The sequence below is a fragment of the Myotis lucifugus genome, unplaced genomic scaffold, assembly GCF_000147115.1.
Source record: "Myotis lucifugus unplaced genomic scaffold, Myoluc2.0 scaffold_10, whole genome shotgun sequence".
Lineage (NCBI taxonomy): Eukaryota > Metazoa > Chordata > Mammalia > Chiroptera > Vespertilionidae > Myotis > Myotis lucifugus.
This window is the reverse complement of record NW_005871058.1, coordinates 9,729,186-9,745,455: the sequence shown is the minus strand read 5'-3', so window position 1 is coordinate 9,745,455 and position 16,270 is coordinate 9,729,186. Positions and strand designations below refer to the sequence as shown.

Below are 16,270 nucleotides of genomic sequence, written 5' to 3'. Positions count from 1 at the left end.
CAGAAGGTTGTCTAGAAGAAGAAATAGGCATTTCAGAAGATAGAGATGTAGCAATACTCTGAAATATAAGATCTGCAAAACTTCTCATACTGAATATTTTCTAAGCTCAAATAGGAAAATATATTAATACTTCTTTGCTCTTTCAATTATATCTTCACTAGAGGCCAGGTGCACAAAAATTTGTGCACTCTGAGGGGTCCCTCAGCCCGGCCTGTGCCCTCTTGCAGTCTGGGACCCCTCAGGGGATGTCCACCTGCTGGGATTGGGCCTAAGCTGACAGTCAGACATCCCTCTGGCAGCCCGGGAGCCCTCGGGAGATGTCCACTTGCCAGCAGGGACCAGGCCTAAGCTGCAGTCAGACATCCTTAGTGCTGCTGAGGAGGCGGGAGAGGCTCCCACCACCACCGCTGTACTGGTAGCCAGCAGCCTGTCTTGTGGCTGAGCAGAGCTCCCCCTGTGGGAGTGCACTGACCACCAGGGGGCAGCTCCTGCATTGAGCGTCTGCCCCTTGGTGGTCAGTGTGTGTCATAGTGATCAATCATCCCCAGTTGTTCTGCTGTTAGGGTCAATTTGCATATTACCCTTTTATTATATAGGATAGAGGCCTGGTGCGTGGGTGGGGGCCGGCTTATTTGCCCCGAAGGGTGTCCCGGATCAGGGTGGGGGTCCTGCTTGGGTGCCTGGCCATCCTGGGTGAGGGGCTGATGGCTGTTTGCAGGCTGGCCACGGCCCCCAGCCACCCAAGCTCCCAGTGGAGGCTGGCTGGAAGCAGGTATCTGGGATTTATTTATCTTCTATAATTGAAACTTTGTTTCCTTGAGTGGAGGCTACAGCCAGCCAGGGCAGGCGGGAAGCTTGGCTTCCTCCATCGCCGGGGCAACCAAGCCTCCTGCTTGCTCTAGCTCTGTGGCTGCTGGCCACCATCTTGGTTGGGTTAATTTGAATATAGTCGCTCTGATTGGCTGGTGGGCATGGCTTGGGCATAGCAGAGGTGCGGTCAATTTGCATGTTTCTCTTTTATTAGATTACATTGTATTAGCCCTCTTTATAATAGAGCAACAATGTTAAGAATCTTTTGTTATGACTCTACTTTTATTGTAACTAATGCTATTCAATATTTAACATTAAGCCCCTTGCATGAATTTTGTACAAGGGTCTTGGCCCTCATAGCCCCCGCTTCATCCAGAAGGTCATCTGGAAGGTCGTTTTGCTGTCTGGCTTAGACAATTAGCATATTATGCTTTTATTATTATGAATAACATAGATTTTAAAGTGTCTGTCTTGAGTTTATTAATTAATACTAAAATAAAGTTGTTAGTTTAAAACCAATTGATGTTTTGGTGTGTGTGTGTGTGTGTGTGTTTTTTCAATAAAATCACAAATATACTCATATCTCTCTTGTGGGATAGTAATAGGTAATTATGCCTAGAAGTGCATATCTCTAAAATTCTGGAAAGACAACTTTAAGATTTAAAGCTTTTTATACTTGAATAAAATTTTTGTTATACTTTTAAGTAGTGTATATAGTAGAGGCCCGGTGCATGACGATTGTGCACTTTTGCGCGGGGGGGGGGGGGTCCCTTAGCTTGGCCTTATGCCCTCTCACAGTCTGGGAGCCCTGGGGGGATGTCCAAATGACTGCCTGGGGGACTCCAGGGGAAGCAAGCTTAAGGTGCAGTCGGACATCCTTAGCCCTGCCACAAAGGCGGGCTGTGGAAGTGGGCCACTGCGCTCACCAGCTGTCATCCCGGCTTGTAGCTGAGTGGCACTCCTTCTGTGGAAGTGCACTGACCACCAGGAGACAGCTCCTGAGTTGAACATCTGCCCCCTGGTGGTCAGTGCCCATCATAGTGACCGGTCATTCCACCATTCAGTTGATTTTCATACTACCCTTTTATTATATAGGATGTGCACTTAGTTTTAAGTGTAAATGTATACATGTGTATGCATATATACTAAGTATAAATAAAGTATGAAAGTATCATGTTAATTTTATAGTAATTAGTAGGAAAGCCAAAGTGTTCAAAATAATTGGGTATAAGTGAGGAAAAAAGATATCAGGAACATAATCTTGTTATTTTGTGAGATTAAATATAGATACTTTATTTTACTTAAGAGATGCTTACTTGGAAATGGGAATGCTAAATCAATTGATGTAAGATATCTATGGACATATAGTCCCAGAATAGTAATGTAATCTTTATGAACAATTTACTATTAAGGGCTTATTGATTGATTCTTTTATCTTTTTGAAGTTCTGTTTTTGGTTTTGTCAAAGCAATACCCAACATGCACCTTAGTCTTACACCCTTGAGTTGACATATCATTCAATGTACATTTTAACTATTAAACACAATTTGCTTGTCTTTGGGGAAATAATCAAACTATTTTCTGGGAATTAACAAAGAAATTCAGTAGGAAAATAATAATAATGGCAGAAAGGGAGCTCACAGAACAGTAAAGAAGAAAAGTAGTATGGAGAGTTCAAGCTCCTTTGCCAGGGATGTTCAAACATGTTCATCCACTCTGCCGAACTGGCTACTTAGGAAATCAACAACCAACGTTGAAAGGGTGTCTTTAAATAAGATGCACCTTACCATACTGTCAGAGAGAAACATGTTGGGAGTGGTAAGTGTGCCCATATAACTTGTCATTTACTTATTTTCACACTTTTAACCTACCTATCATTAGATCATTTTTTTTTTTTTGGTTGTTAGAGGTAATGTGTCAGATAAGCTGAAAAATAGTTAACATAGTATAAAACTTTTCAAAGAAGGTAAAAGGACCAAGACCAACAGGAGCAGAAAATGACATAAAAGACTTCAGGAGTAAAGGAATCTAAGCTGTTTTTCCTTTCTTGGGGAAAGAGGCAGATATGACACTCAGCTATAATAGGAGTCTAAGTGGGAAGTTGGAAGTGGTCTCATTGAAGCCCTTACCTACTGAAACCATAATTTCCCCCACTTGCAAACAAGCACATAAACCCATAAACACACATTCATTCCAAAAGAATTCTAAACTTTAAAGATAAAAACTTTTGAAGTGTCGTAAATTATAATTGTCTCATTTATTCCTGAAGCTTTTTCCACTAAGAATCTTCTAATTTACATTATTTAATATGCTTCCTTCTCAACAACTAGGATTACTATATAATTAAAAATATTAATTTGGAGAACTGTGACATCTAAGAATGACTTTGGTTGTTATGATTCAGTTAATCTGCTGATTCAAAAAATATAGACATATCTATACTAATAAAAGGGTAATATGCTAATTAAAGCAGACGTCTTCCAGATGTCCATCCAGACAAAGCCACAGCCGCTGTGAGGGCCTAGGGCCGGCGCCGCATGGGAGAGGTGGGCTGGTCCAGCACTGCCAGTCCAGCACCACAGCCCCTTTTGCAGAGGCGGCGAGAAGGTGGCGCCATGCCCCTTCTGTAAAGGTGGCGCGGGACAGGCTGCAGTGTGGCCCGGTCCCAGTGCTGCCCTTTCTGCAGAGGCAGCCACAGAGGCAGCAGCATGGGCCCGGTCCAGGCGCCAAAACTCAGCAGAGGCTGGACGGTGTGCAACCTGCTGTGCCTCAACCTCCCATAGCCCCTCCCACAGCCGCCCTGGCCCCAGATTGTCCCCCACCCACCAGTGGGCTGGGAACAGGGCCAGTGCTAAGAAGCAAGAGCCGAGGGCTGGCCACTGAGGTAGCCAGCAGTGGCAGCAGCAGCAGGGTGATGGGGGCAGCGCCTTTCTCTGATCATCCTGGTTGCCTCTCACAGAGGAGGACATCCCCTGAAGGCTCCTGGACTCTGAGAGGGATCAGGCCGGGTTGAGGGACCTCCTCACTCCAGTGCACAAATTTTCATGCACCGGGCTTCTAGTAGATATATAATGGAAATAATAAGACGAGCTTTGATTTTTATTAGTCATGGCTAATTAAATTCACAGTAGCTTTTAGAATTCTAATATCAGGTATTTGCTTGTAAACATGTCTTTACGTGAAAACTCAATTTTAAAAATTCAAAGAAAAATATTTTCCATGAATAATCCTCAAATAAAAATAAAAAAGAAATAAATGAAGCCAAACTAATTTTTAAACTGTTTTTAAATGTTTTAATATTTAATTATTTAAATGCTTAAGTCAAAATAGTTTCAAAGAACATTGAAAACTTGGTTTTAAATATTTGAGGTCCTCACATCTCTTACTCTTCTATTATTTTTTCTTCTCTTTCAATTGTAACTTTTCTTCAATCATTTTTCCACATTTCTCAAATGTCCACCTTAGTAAAGTAGTACATATACTAAATAAACATAGTTCTGTGTTCCTTGTATTTAATTTTTTAAAGTGAGTTGAAGGTTTTCTATTTCATTTCCTATATACTATAATTACTTCTGTTCACACAAATGTATTTAAAATAAATATATTTTTTTAAATGTTGCTATATCATTTAAGTTTTACTCTTAGTGGATCTAAGGCTTTAAAGTAGGTTTCCCATTGGTAAACTTATATTTAATTAGCAAACATTAATGTAGCTATGTCTCTGCTCCAAGTTTCAATGTAGGTTCTAGGTTAAAAACAAACAGCAAACCAGGAAAACTGTATTTATTAAAGCATATAAACCTAACACTGACCTTTATTTTTATTTTTTAAATAGACTGGTACCCTAATCGATTTTGCTCAGTGGATAGAGCATCAGCCTGCAGACTGAAGGATCCCAGGTTCAATTCCAGTCAAGGGCATGTACCTTGGTTGCGGGCACATCCCCAGTGGGGGGAGGGGGGGAGGTGCAGGAGGCAGCTGATCAATGCTTCTCTCAGTGATGTTTCTAACTCTTTATCCCTCTCCCTTCCTCTCTGTAAAAAATCAATAAAATATATTTTTAAAAATAAAAATAGAGTGGTTTACTTCTCTATGTGTAGGTTATGCTTATCTACACTACAGAAAGAGCTGCATAACTACTAAAAGTTGGGCTCTGGAACTCATAGAGCATATTACAAATACATACTCAATAGCATAAAAGGTGCTTATTTATCATTCATTATACATCATTATTCCAAACAATGATAAGGATTATTGACCTTACATAGCTTACAGGTCATTAAGAAACAATTTAGTAAACAATGGCCAAAAAAAGAAGGTACTAGATGATTAGATTAGATAAGTACAGGGAGCTATGAAAATATGTACCAGCTCCATATAATGTAGTCGGAGTGGAGAATGGTCAAGGAAGTATATTCCTCTAAATGACATTTAATCGGCACCTGAAAAATAAAAAGTTAAAAAGGTGAGTAATAAAGGGAAAAAAACAAAGTTTGTTAAACTGTGTCAAACAATAAAATTAGAGGCCTAAGAAAGCATGACACATTTAAGGAACTGAACAGTTTAGTGTGTCTGCGTCATTACATACATGGAAGTGGGGGAGGAATGAAGAGGAGCCAAGACACGCAGGGTCTGGTAGAAGCCAAAGAAGGGTTTAAGCAGTGAAAAGCCACTGAGCGGAATTAGGTAATGACTAATGTAACCTGATATGAGGATTAGAGAGTCACTACGTCATAATATGCAGAATGGATACTGGCAGACTAAACTGGAAACAAACAAAAAGATTATTGCAGTAATCTAGGGTAATATGGAGACATGAGGGTGAATTTCAGAAATACATCTGTAGTAAAATTGAAAGGACTTAAATTAGTGTTTGAATATTGAGGGTGAAAAAAAATGGAAGAAGTCATGGTTGACTCCAAGGACTCTGGCTTAGACTGGTGTGGGAATGTTCCTGTCATTAAGTTAGTGGAGATTGAGGGGCCTTGAGATGTTCAAATAGAGATACCTGATAGGTAATCCACTGTAATAAGATCTAGGCTAGAAATGAGGGCTTGGGAGTTATCAATAAATTGAGGGAAATTAAAATTATGGAGTGGATGAGTTCAGACAAGAATTGTGTGTGATAGAGGATCCACACAAACTCTGAGGAACAGAAGAGGAAAAGACACGACAGAAAAGACTGAGGAAGAATAGCTGGAAAAGTAGATAGAAGTTCAAGAGGGTCTTATGTCATAGATCCTGAGGTTAGTGAATATTTCTGAATGAAAACACAGGTCAACAATGAGCAAACTTGATAGTTAAAATGAAAGTTAAAAAGTTCTCATTATATTTAACCAGAAGAAAGTCATTGGTGACATGGTGAGAGCACTTTGGTGAAACAGTAGAAAAAGCAGAAGCCAAATTTCAGAACTTGAAGTGGAAGGTAGGAAGAGGAAAAAGGAAAATCAACATTTTTAGGAAGTTTGACTTATAAGAGGTGGTAAAATACATGGGCAGAAACTAGAAACCACATGTGGCTGAGGGCAAGTTTTCTTGTAGTTGCTGATAGAAAAGGAAACAAGAGCAAGAGATTAGAGAGGAGGTAATCAACAAAGGGATTTTCTTGAAAAAATTAAAAGGGATGTAATTTTGACTGTAGACTTGTAGATTTTATTTAGACAGAAAGAGGAATACTGTTTTAATGGAGACAGGAGAAGAGGAAAAAGTATTAAGATGCAGACAAATATGTAGACTCAATGGTAGAAAGTTCAGGAATATATTATCTAATGTCTTCTCTTAAAAAAAAATGAGCAAAAAAATAAACTCCTCTGTTAATGGTGACTAAGAGGTGCAGGGAGAGAATCACTGAGGAGATAAAAGAATAATTTCTGTCTGAAACAGCCACTATCATGAATGGAAGATGACTATGGAAATACAGTTTGAGTGACCAGGTAGAACCAAGAACTCAGTTGAGGCTGATTGCCTGTATTTATAATGACACAAATTGACACCAGTATCATCAATATCACCAAAATTTTTTTGTAGAAACAAACTGTTTTTACAAAATTGCATAAATAAAGAATATCTGTGGACATTTTTTAATGGGAAGCATACCTATGATTAATTTAGAGGTCATCGCCTGAAGAAATCACGTTTTGACAAATATGGTAACTATGAGTTTGACATGTTTCAGAAAAAACACCCTTCTTTGTTATCACAGCACAGGCATTGTCTTCATCCTTGCTCTTGACTTCACATCTGTAGAGGAAAAGGCACATTGTTCTCACTCTGCTGAAAGCACAATTGTGTGTATTTTGTGTGTTTTCTCTCTTCTTAGAAAGAATGTACTATTCTCCAAGCTGGAGGTCTAAGACATTGTAATATTCAGACAAGAAATGCACAGTAAACAAAGACTTATCTAATGAAGAAATTGCTCCAAATAGCTTTTTAACCCAAAATGGTCACTTGTAAATAGAAATACTATGTGGAATAAAAATGTGAATAAGAAAGACTGGTTTCCAAATGCCATTTGATTATTGAATTCTATTATCTTATTCCTTAGAATTTTTAATTATTAGAATCCTTTTAGTAAAAATGAGGATTATTCTATAACTTTTGAGAAACATTTCATAAGAATTAAATTTAGACAATTTTATGTTGACTACAATTTTTATTTATACCTCTAGTGTTATAGGTAAACTAAAAGAAAATGCAAATATGAAAATAAATTAGCTTAGAAGCCTTCATTTCTCTAAGGAAAACTTCCTACACACACATTAACAAATATCAAATTCTGCAACCTACTAGTATAAGAACCAGTTGTCTATCTAGAGTTTCTGAAAGCCCCCAGTAGGGATTGGCTGCTGAGCTTTTATATATCCCAATGGTATTCAAATGTCAAACACTCACAACTGTGGATTTAATGGGGTGCCATCCAGCCAGGTCCATGTCTTTTGTGGATATGTAATGTTCAATCCAATCCAAAAGTAGATTCCATCTTGTATACTATTTTGTATGAAATCCTGTGAAAAGGGATACAGAGAAAATTAAGTGAGTTACACCTATTAAAACAGTCTCTTCTACTTTTTTCCATCTGTTAAAGGTTTTGATATTTATCTCCCTAATCAGGAAAATCTTAGGAAAGTTAAAGATGTTTTCTACATATGTAGGCAAGGAAATCAATGTAGGAAGAAATTCAAAATACATGACTTTATATGAAAGCATGCACTGCTTAATGGAACTCATGAGGATGGTGATATAAACAGCAACTGATGAAAGGGTGAAAAGAAGATATGAAGCAAAAACGAGGAATGAATAAGTCTGTTTAAAGAAGCAAGAACTGTACATGGATTGCTCTGTCTACCAATGTGCAATCTTGTAGAAGACTGAAGCTTATGGTGAAGCTTCACACAAATGAAACAAGAGCCCTATATTTCCTACCCAATATATTAGGATATTGCCAAATATTTGTAGTGCTTTTGATGAGTACCTCAAAGAGCTCCTACCTTTCTCTCCAAAAAAGATGGCATGGATATCCTAGCTTTGTCATTTACTTAGGAAGTGAAATAAGACAAGTTTATAAAAACTGTCAAGTTCTGCAGATTCTTATGAAAATGAGGAAAATATCATCACCTATGTCATAGGTTATTGTAAGCACTAAGTTATATAACATTTGTAATGTGTCTACCATAGTTCCTGCCATATGATAGGAATTCAATAAATGGCTATAACTATTCATCTATAATTCCTGGATTATGAAATGTACCTATTTCTCCCAGTTTTCATTTTATTTATTTTTTTCTCTCCCATAGTATAGTTTTTCACTCATAGTGAATTAGCTCTTACCAGTTCAGCCTTGTCTTGGATCATCAAGAGTTGTGATTTCATTCTTAAGCAGAATTGTTGGCTATCAGTCCATGAATTAAAAGTTTTAAAAAAGTTATAGCATTTCCCTTTCTCCTGCACCCAGTCATTAGGGCATAAGTTTAGTCTAGGATTTCCTGAAATGAAAACATAGGAAAAGTAGGAATGAGAACAAGGTGTGAATATAAAAAAACAGTTTTTGCACTAATTTTATAAACTGTTTTCTTAAAGTTAACTATTTGTCCCACTTTCAAGAAAGAAATTCCTTCTCTACTGATTAATAATCTTTAGAAGAGATACATGCAAGAAATATTCAGTTATTATTTGTTGAGTTATTACTACATCAAGTAATTCTCTGAATTTTTATGTACATGAATACATAAAATGTTTTTTTCTGTAAGAAACATACAAAATCCATGAAATGATTAACTCCATGTTCCTCATTTTGTAAATAAAGATACTAAAGGTTAAAGTTAAGCGAAGTTAAATATAAACTTGGAAACTAAAGGTTGAATGACTTACTCAAAGTTATATAACTAATAAGTGGTGGGCATAGGGAAATTTAAAGTAAAACAGAGAGCTTGAATGGCATCACAAGAAAACTACTGTGGAAAAAGAAAGTCATTTTCAGAGTCCTTTTTAACTGCAGAAGAATGTATTTCATAACACACTGTATTAGCGACTTTGTAAAACAAATTGTTCAACATGACCCCACTATCTATGTGCCTCAATGGCCGCCAGACTTATCTCTGTAAAAAGGGAAAAGGTGGAATAGGTATTAAAATAAATCTATACTCAGAAATGAGTACAAAAGGTTTCAACTGAACTAACATTTTCTATTTTAAGTTAAATCATAGGTACATAAGTATTGGTTGTATTCTATTTAAATGTTTATATCTTAAATATTGCATATTATTTTTAAAATATCCACAAGTTTTTATAAAAACTTACCTGTTATTCTTATATTAAGTGAGATAACCATGAAAATATAAGATACTGTATAGAAAAGTTAGTTATTACCATTAAAGACTATGGGAGCTCTTTGGGAGACCATATGAGAAATCATATTATTTCAGGAAAACATTAATACTAAGTTTATGTTTTGAATCAGCAAAGCATCTTGATTCTTTACAACCCTTTTCCCAAGGCATTTTATTTTATAAGTAATAACAACAAAGTGTATTGAAATAGTGTATTAATAAGCTAGGCTTTAACTGCAATGGCCGGGAAAAATATCCAACAAGACACCGAAGACCAAAGCTAGAGAAAAATTTTAATTTTGCTGATATTCAGTATCATAAATTATTGACAGAAATAAATAACTTTAAGGTCTCACTCTTATTCAGACATTGGCCATGATATGCCCTTTGTGATGGTAGCATTTAGCTTCTGCAGTAAAGCATCAATTATTCACTTCACTCTTTTTTTTTTTCTTGCCTGAAAGTCACATACCACAGCAATAGAGAAGTCCATGCTTCTGCCAGAACAGTACAAAGAAAATAGGTTAAACTATTGAAAATTAACTACTGGGGATCTAGCCTGCAACCCAGGCATGTGCCCTGAACAGGAATTAAACCAGTGACCTCTTGGTTCATGGGTTCGACGCTCAACCACTGAGACACACCAGCCAGGCGTCAATAAATAATTCTTGAGTGCCATAATGCTGGGATCCCCCACCCCCCATCAAGAGAAGGCCTCCAAATGGTCCAGAAAAGCCTAGAAAAGTACATGTATGGAGAGGAATATCAGAATTAACATAATAAGGAAGTACTTTGTTGACCTATTAAAGAGATGTGATGTGAAGACTAAAAATAAAAAAAAAAGAAGTCATAAGGGCAACCATAAACTTGCACATTAAACTTTAATATTGTTTTTTTTTGTTTTTTTTTTAATATATTTTATTGATTTTTTACAGAGAGGAAGGGAGAGAGATAGAGAGTTAGAAACATCGATGAGAGAGAAACATCGATCAGCTGCCTCCTGCACATCTCCTACTGGGGATGTGCCCGCAACCAAGGTACATGCCCTTGACCGGAATCGAACCTGGGACCTTTCAGTCCGCAGGCCGACGCTCTATCCACTGAGCCAAACCGGCTTCGGCTAATATTGTTTTTAAATATTAAATTTTATATTGTTTTTAAAATATGTTTTTACTTATTTTAGAAAGAGAGGAAGGGAATGGGATAGAAAGACATAAACATCGAAGAGAGACATCATCAATTGGCTGCCTCCTGCACAGTCCCTATTAGGATTGGAGCCTGTATATTGTATTCTATCACTCTTATAGCCATTGATAGTTAATGATAATACATTTGTTAATTATCCAAACTTAACATAAGGACTGGAAATATATTTTAGTATAATTCTTTGTATTTAGACTGTGCAAACATTTATAGTTTGGGGTATATATTTTACTTAAAAGTTAGTTGTAACTTATGAGAAAATGTTAACTTTTATCCTCACCGAGAGAGGGAGAGAGAGAGAGAGAGAGAGAGAGAGAGAGAGCTGTTGTCTCCCATATGTGCCCTAACCAAGGATTGAACCAACAACCTAGGTATGTCCCCTGACCTAAATTGAACCTGCAACCTTTTGGTTTACGGGACAATGCTCCAACCAACTTGAGCCACCTGGACAGGTGAGAAAATGTTAACTTTTATTTTACAATAAGCACATATAATAAGAAAAAAATAAGCACCCTAATGTTTTTTAAAAAGGGAGCAACAATGATTAATAGGCAATTTATGTAATAAAAATTATAAATATCCAACATTTGATTTTACATTTAATTTCCCTATTATATAAGAAGTGCAACTAAAGTCAACCATGATTTTATCATGATTTTTATCATATTATATTAGCATGTATAATCTAAACTGTGTGTGTGTGTGTGTGTGTGAAGGTTTCAGCAGGTAAGAAGATGAAATGGAGAAATAAATATTCAAAAGAGATGTACTTTCTGATAGTAGCACAATTTACAATAGCTAAGATTTGAAAACAGCCTAAGTGCCCATCAGCAGATGAGAGGGTTAAAAGACTATGATACATCTTCACAATGGAATATTATGCAGCTGTGAAAAAGAAAGAACTCTTACCATTTGCAACAGCAGGGATGAACCTGGAGAGCATTATGCTAAGCAAAATAAGTCAGTCAGAGAAAGATAAGTATCACATGATCTCACTCATATGTGGAATCTAATGACCAACATAAACTGATGAACAAAAATAGACCCAGAGACATAGAAACATCAGATTGTCAAACCTCAGAGGGAAGGCAGGGGAGGGTGGAGGGGGGGAAGAGATCAACCAATGAACTTATATGGGTATAGGCATACCCCAAGGACACAGACAATGGGTGGTGAAGGTTTGGGAGTGGGGGAGAGAGGGCAGAGGGCAATGGGAGAAAAAAAAGGGACATATGTAATACTTTGAACAATAAAGATTTATTTTAAAAAGAGAGAGATGGGCTTGATCAGCATGAATGATTCAAAGTTGAGAGAGTATGCTGCCTCATTACTTCATAGAGGTTTGTTTTGCTGGAGACTAGTACAAAGGAGAGCTCTGTGTTGTGAGAAAGTAGACTGCTAGTATAGGAAGTGAGGACTCAGAGGACATTGTAGAATATGTTAATGTGCTTCGGCTTTATTCTAAGGACTACGGAAAGTGATTATAGAGTTTTAACAACAGGAACGCCCCGGCCACTGATCTGCATTTTCGAAAGATCCTGCTAGCTGAAGCCTGGAGAATGAACAGATAGCTCCTCGCAACTCCCTTCTTCATGAGATGCAGTGATCGCCAAAGACCTTACAATTAAATCTTTTGACATTGTAATTTTTAAAGAATGACGTAAAACATCTTAATTGCATATTAAAATAAATAATAAGTACAAAAACAGTAATCACTATAGTATAGATGTGCCATCTAATGGAAAAAAAATAAGCATTTTAAGTACTAGTATAATGTCCTTGGGAAGTAAAGGGCAATCTTATCAACAAAACTAGTGTAGGCCAATGTGTCTCACATTTTTCACCAAATCATCTCTAATGATAAAAGACAATGAACTTGTTCCTTAAATTCCTATGCACAATATCCTGAAAAATTCATTTCATCTTAAATTTTCATGCAACTATTACATTCTAACCTTTACTGTATTTGTGAGCTAGATTTAATACATTATTTAGATTACTTTCCATTAAATCATATAAATAATGCCTCTTGCAGGAAGCTACTGTAGACCTTTGTTAGAAAAGATTGTATTGGTTCAAACTGCAGGTGCTGTGCCATATAACTATCCTTACAATCCCACACATTGATCATGAGATTCTTGAGAGCAGAAAATTTTTCTCAAATTTCTTGTCATCTTGTCAGTAAAATAAGTATTTTGTATACATCTAATCCTATATAATAAAAGGCTAATATGCAAATCGACCAAATGGCAGAACTACCCATCGCTATGACATGCACTGACCACAAGGGGGCAGACGCTCAATGCAGAAGCTGCCCCCTGGTGGTCAGTGCACTCCCTCCAGGGGAGCACCGCTCAGCCAGAATCCCTGAGCCAGGCTCAGGGCTGGCGTGTATAGTGGCAGGAGCCTCTCCCACCTCCACAGCAGCACTAATGATGTCCAACAGCCAGCTTAGGCCCACATCTTATGGGAAGCAGCCCTAAGCTGTCAGTTGGACATCCCCTGGGGGCTCCTGGATGCAAGAAGGCACAGGCCGGGCTGAGAGACCCCCCTAGCCACCCCGAGTGCATGAATCTCATAAGGATATAAAGTCAAATAAATAAATTAAAAATTTGGACAATGGGAAGAGATAGACAGTGGTAGGTTTGTTGCCAAGGGGATTACATACTTGAAGTAGGGGCAAGTTGGCTATTGGAGACAGTGGTATTTGAGAAAAGTTTTAGCAACAGTAAGGTAAGCAAGTCAGCAGTAAGCATAGTCTAAGGAGTGAACCTGAGCAGATTTACAGAAGGCCGAATGGGAGGGAAAGATTGAAGTAAAAAAAAAAACCATCTTCAAAATATTGAACGGTATCTGAATACTCCAGACAAAAATATTTCATTTTGGTATAAGAATTACTTTAAGCTAAAGACATTTGAGATTCAGCAGATGTTCCTCTGAGTTACTCTGACCTGACTGAAAGCAGAAAATTCTGAGAAACGAGGGGGCCATAAATTTTGTCTTTGGGGTGATTTATTCTCAGGAAAAAGACTGAGAGGAAACCCACAGTAAGCCCACTCTCTGGGAAGTTCTATGGTCATGAAGAAGAGAGAAAGACTAATTTCACCAGCACTAACAGACACTGTCACATACTTTCTGCAGTTTGTACTTCTTAAAAAAAACACTTACCTTTCCTAAAGAAAGGAGCTTTGCCCATGGGAGTCATCTCTTCCCCCGCTTTTCCTCTCCTAAATTAGGTATATGAGGCTTTAACTTCAAGCATTTTGAGCTAGCCACTTCTTTTGTTAGTTCCAGTATGCACATAAATAAACATTTTTCTCCTGTTAATTGTCCTTTTGTCAGTTTAATTCACAGTCCCCCAAGTTTTAACTTTAGAGGGTAGAGGGAAAGCTTTTTCTTCCCTACAATATAATGAAATAGAATCACTTACTTGTGAAATTTGCATTACATTCTCTGGTTCCATTTCCACTGAAGGACCGTAAGTTTGGGTGACATACTAATTTAAGAAAAAGAATAACACTAATTAGATTTCTATAATTATAAAACTGTGTCTTTTAATTATCCATTAAAATGAGCCTACAAGTGAATGCATAAACTTCTGGTTGAAAGTAAGTCTGTTTATAGTATTTCAACCCTCTAATTTAACAAAGAATTGATTATTTAGAGATAGATTTCCACTTGTAAAAAAGTAAGTAAAAACAAAAAATAAAACAAATTAAGTAAAATTAAAACATATTTAAATTTGCATCTGTTTACTGTGGTAGGTTAAAATAATTTGTGATCTTGAACTAATTATGAAGCCTCTCTGTTTCTCAGTACTTTCATATATAAAAGGGAAATGCTTAACAAACAGACTTGTTGTAAGACTAAAAGAAAATGTATATAAAGTGTGTATCCCAACCCCTAACACGCAGAAAGTCACAACAAATAGAAACAATAACAGATATAATTATCCATAGCTCTTATTCAGTAGAACTCATCTTTAAAAAAAATATCTTTTTAATTGAATTTATTAGAGTGACATTGGTTAATAAAATCATGTAAATTTCAGGGGGTACAATTCTATAACACATTATCTGTATACTAGAGGCCCAGTGCATGAAACTCCTGCACAGGTGGGGTCCCTAGGCCTGGTCGGCAATCAGGGCCCATCGGGTTCCCTGTCTCCCTGCCTCCCTGCCTCCTCTTTCCCTCACTGCCCATGCACCACCATGGCACAGTTTCCCACCTCTCTGCCTCCCCTCCCCCTTCCCTCGCCACCCACGTCTGCTACCACCCACCCCCAGTTCCCCCGTCCCAGCCTGGGGCCTAGCCCTGATCAGGTGATCAGGGCCTACCGGCTGCAGGAAGGAACCAGGAGGTTGGCCAGCAGGCCCCATTGGCGATCGGGGTCTGCGGGCTCAAAACAGCTCCTGTGTTAGCATCTGACCCCCTGGTGGTCAGTGCACATCATAGCAACTGGTCGTTCCAGTAGTTCCATCTTAACGGTTACTTAGGCTTTTATATAGATAGATTGTATTGTGTGTTTACCACCCAAGTTAAGTTTCCTTCCATCACCATTTATCCCCCCTTTACCCTCTCCTACCTCCTCACACCCTTTTCCCTCTGATAATCACTATACTGTTGTCTGTTTTTCTGGGGGCGGGGGGATTGTTTGCTTTTTTTTTTTTTTTTGCTGAATACATTCAACTTTATCACTAGCCTCCCCACTCCTTCCCTTCTGACAGCTGTCAGTCTGTTCTCTGTATTTATGAGTGCTTCTATTTTGTTAGTTTATTTTGCTCATTATATTCCACAGATAAGTGAACTCATATGGTATTTGTCCTTCCCTGACTGGCTTATTTCACTTAGCATAATGCTATCTAGGTCCATCCATGCTGTCCCAAATGGTAAGATTTCCTTTTTTTTTTTTTTTTTTTTTTTTTTTTTTTACGGCTGAGTAGTATTCTACTATGTAAATGTGCCACCACATTTTTATACACTTATCTGCTGATGGGCACTTGGGCTGCTTCCCTTGGCTATTATACATAATGCTGCAATGAACATAAGGGTGCATTTATTCTTTCAAATTAGTTTTCAGGTTTCTTCAGATATATACCCAGAAATGAGATCACTGGGTCATAAGGCAATTCCATTTTTAACTTTTTTAGGTAACTCCGTTCTGCTTTCGACAGTGGTTGCACCAATCTGCACTCCCACCAACAGTGCATGAGGGTTCCCTTTTCTCCACATCCTAACCAACACTTGTTTATTGATTTATTGCTGATAGTCATTCTGACAGGTATGAGGTGATGATTAGTGATGTTGAGCATCTTTTCAAATGTCGTATCTCCTCTTGGGAGAAGTGTTTATTTAGGTTCTTTGCTCATTTTTTACCTTTTTAAATTTTTTCCATCACAATTTATCCCTCTCTGCCCTCTTCCACCTCCACA

General features: G+C 37.7%; 1 protein-coding gene across 1 annotated transcript; it reads right to left on the bottom strand.

Moving 5' to 3' along the window:
• Positions 1-6,910: 6,910 nt before the first annotated feature.
• On the bottom strand, positions 6,911-14,316 carry LOC106696266 (killer cell lectin-like receptor subfamily F member 1). Its single transcript, XM_023749808.1, has 4 exons — positions 14,269-14,316; positions 8,638-8,792; positions 7,702-7,814; positions 6,911-7,050 (listed from the first exon to the last, which is right to left on the bottom strand). The coding sequence occupies exons 2-4, from the start codon at positions 8,677-8,679 to the stop codon at positions 6,918-6,920; spliced, it is 288 nt and encodes a 95-aa protein (XP_023605576.1). The 5' UTR covers positions 8,680-8,792; positions 14,269-14,316; the 3' UTR covers positions 6,911-6,917.
• Between the last annotated feature and the right edge of the window lie 1,954 nt (positions 14,317-16,270).

Bases quoted from the DNA above. Each gene is read 5' to 3' on its own strand.
- LOC106696266 (XM_023749808.1), bottom strand. From the start codon at position 8,679: ATGAAATCACAACTCTTGATGATCCAAGACAAGGCTGAACTG. The intron at 7,815-8,637 runs GTAAGAGCTAAT...CCCTTTTCACAG, and splicing joins TCCAAGACAAGGCTGAACTG to GATTTCATACAAAATAGTAT. The intron at 7,051-7,701 runs GTGAGTGTTTGA...TTTCCTCTACAG, and splicing joins ACCCCATTAAATCCACAGTT to ATGTGAAGTCAAGAGCAAGG.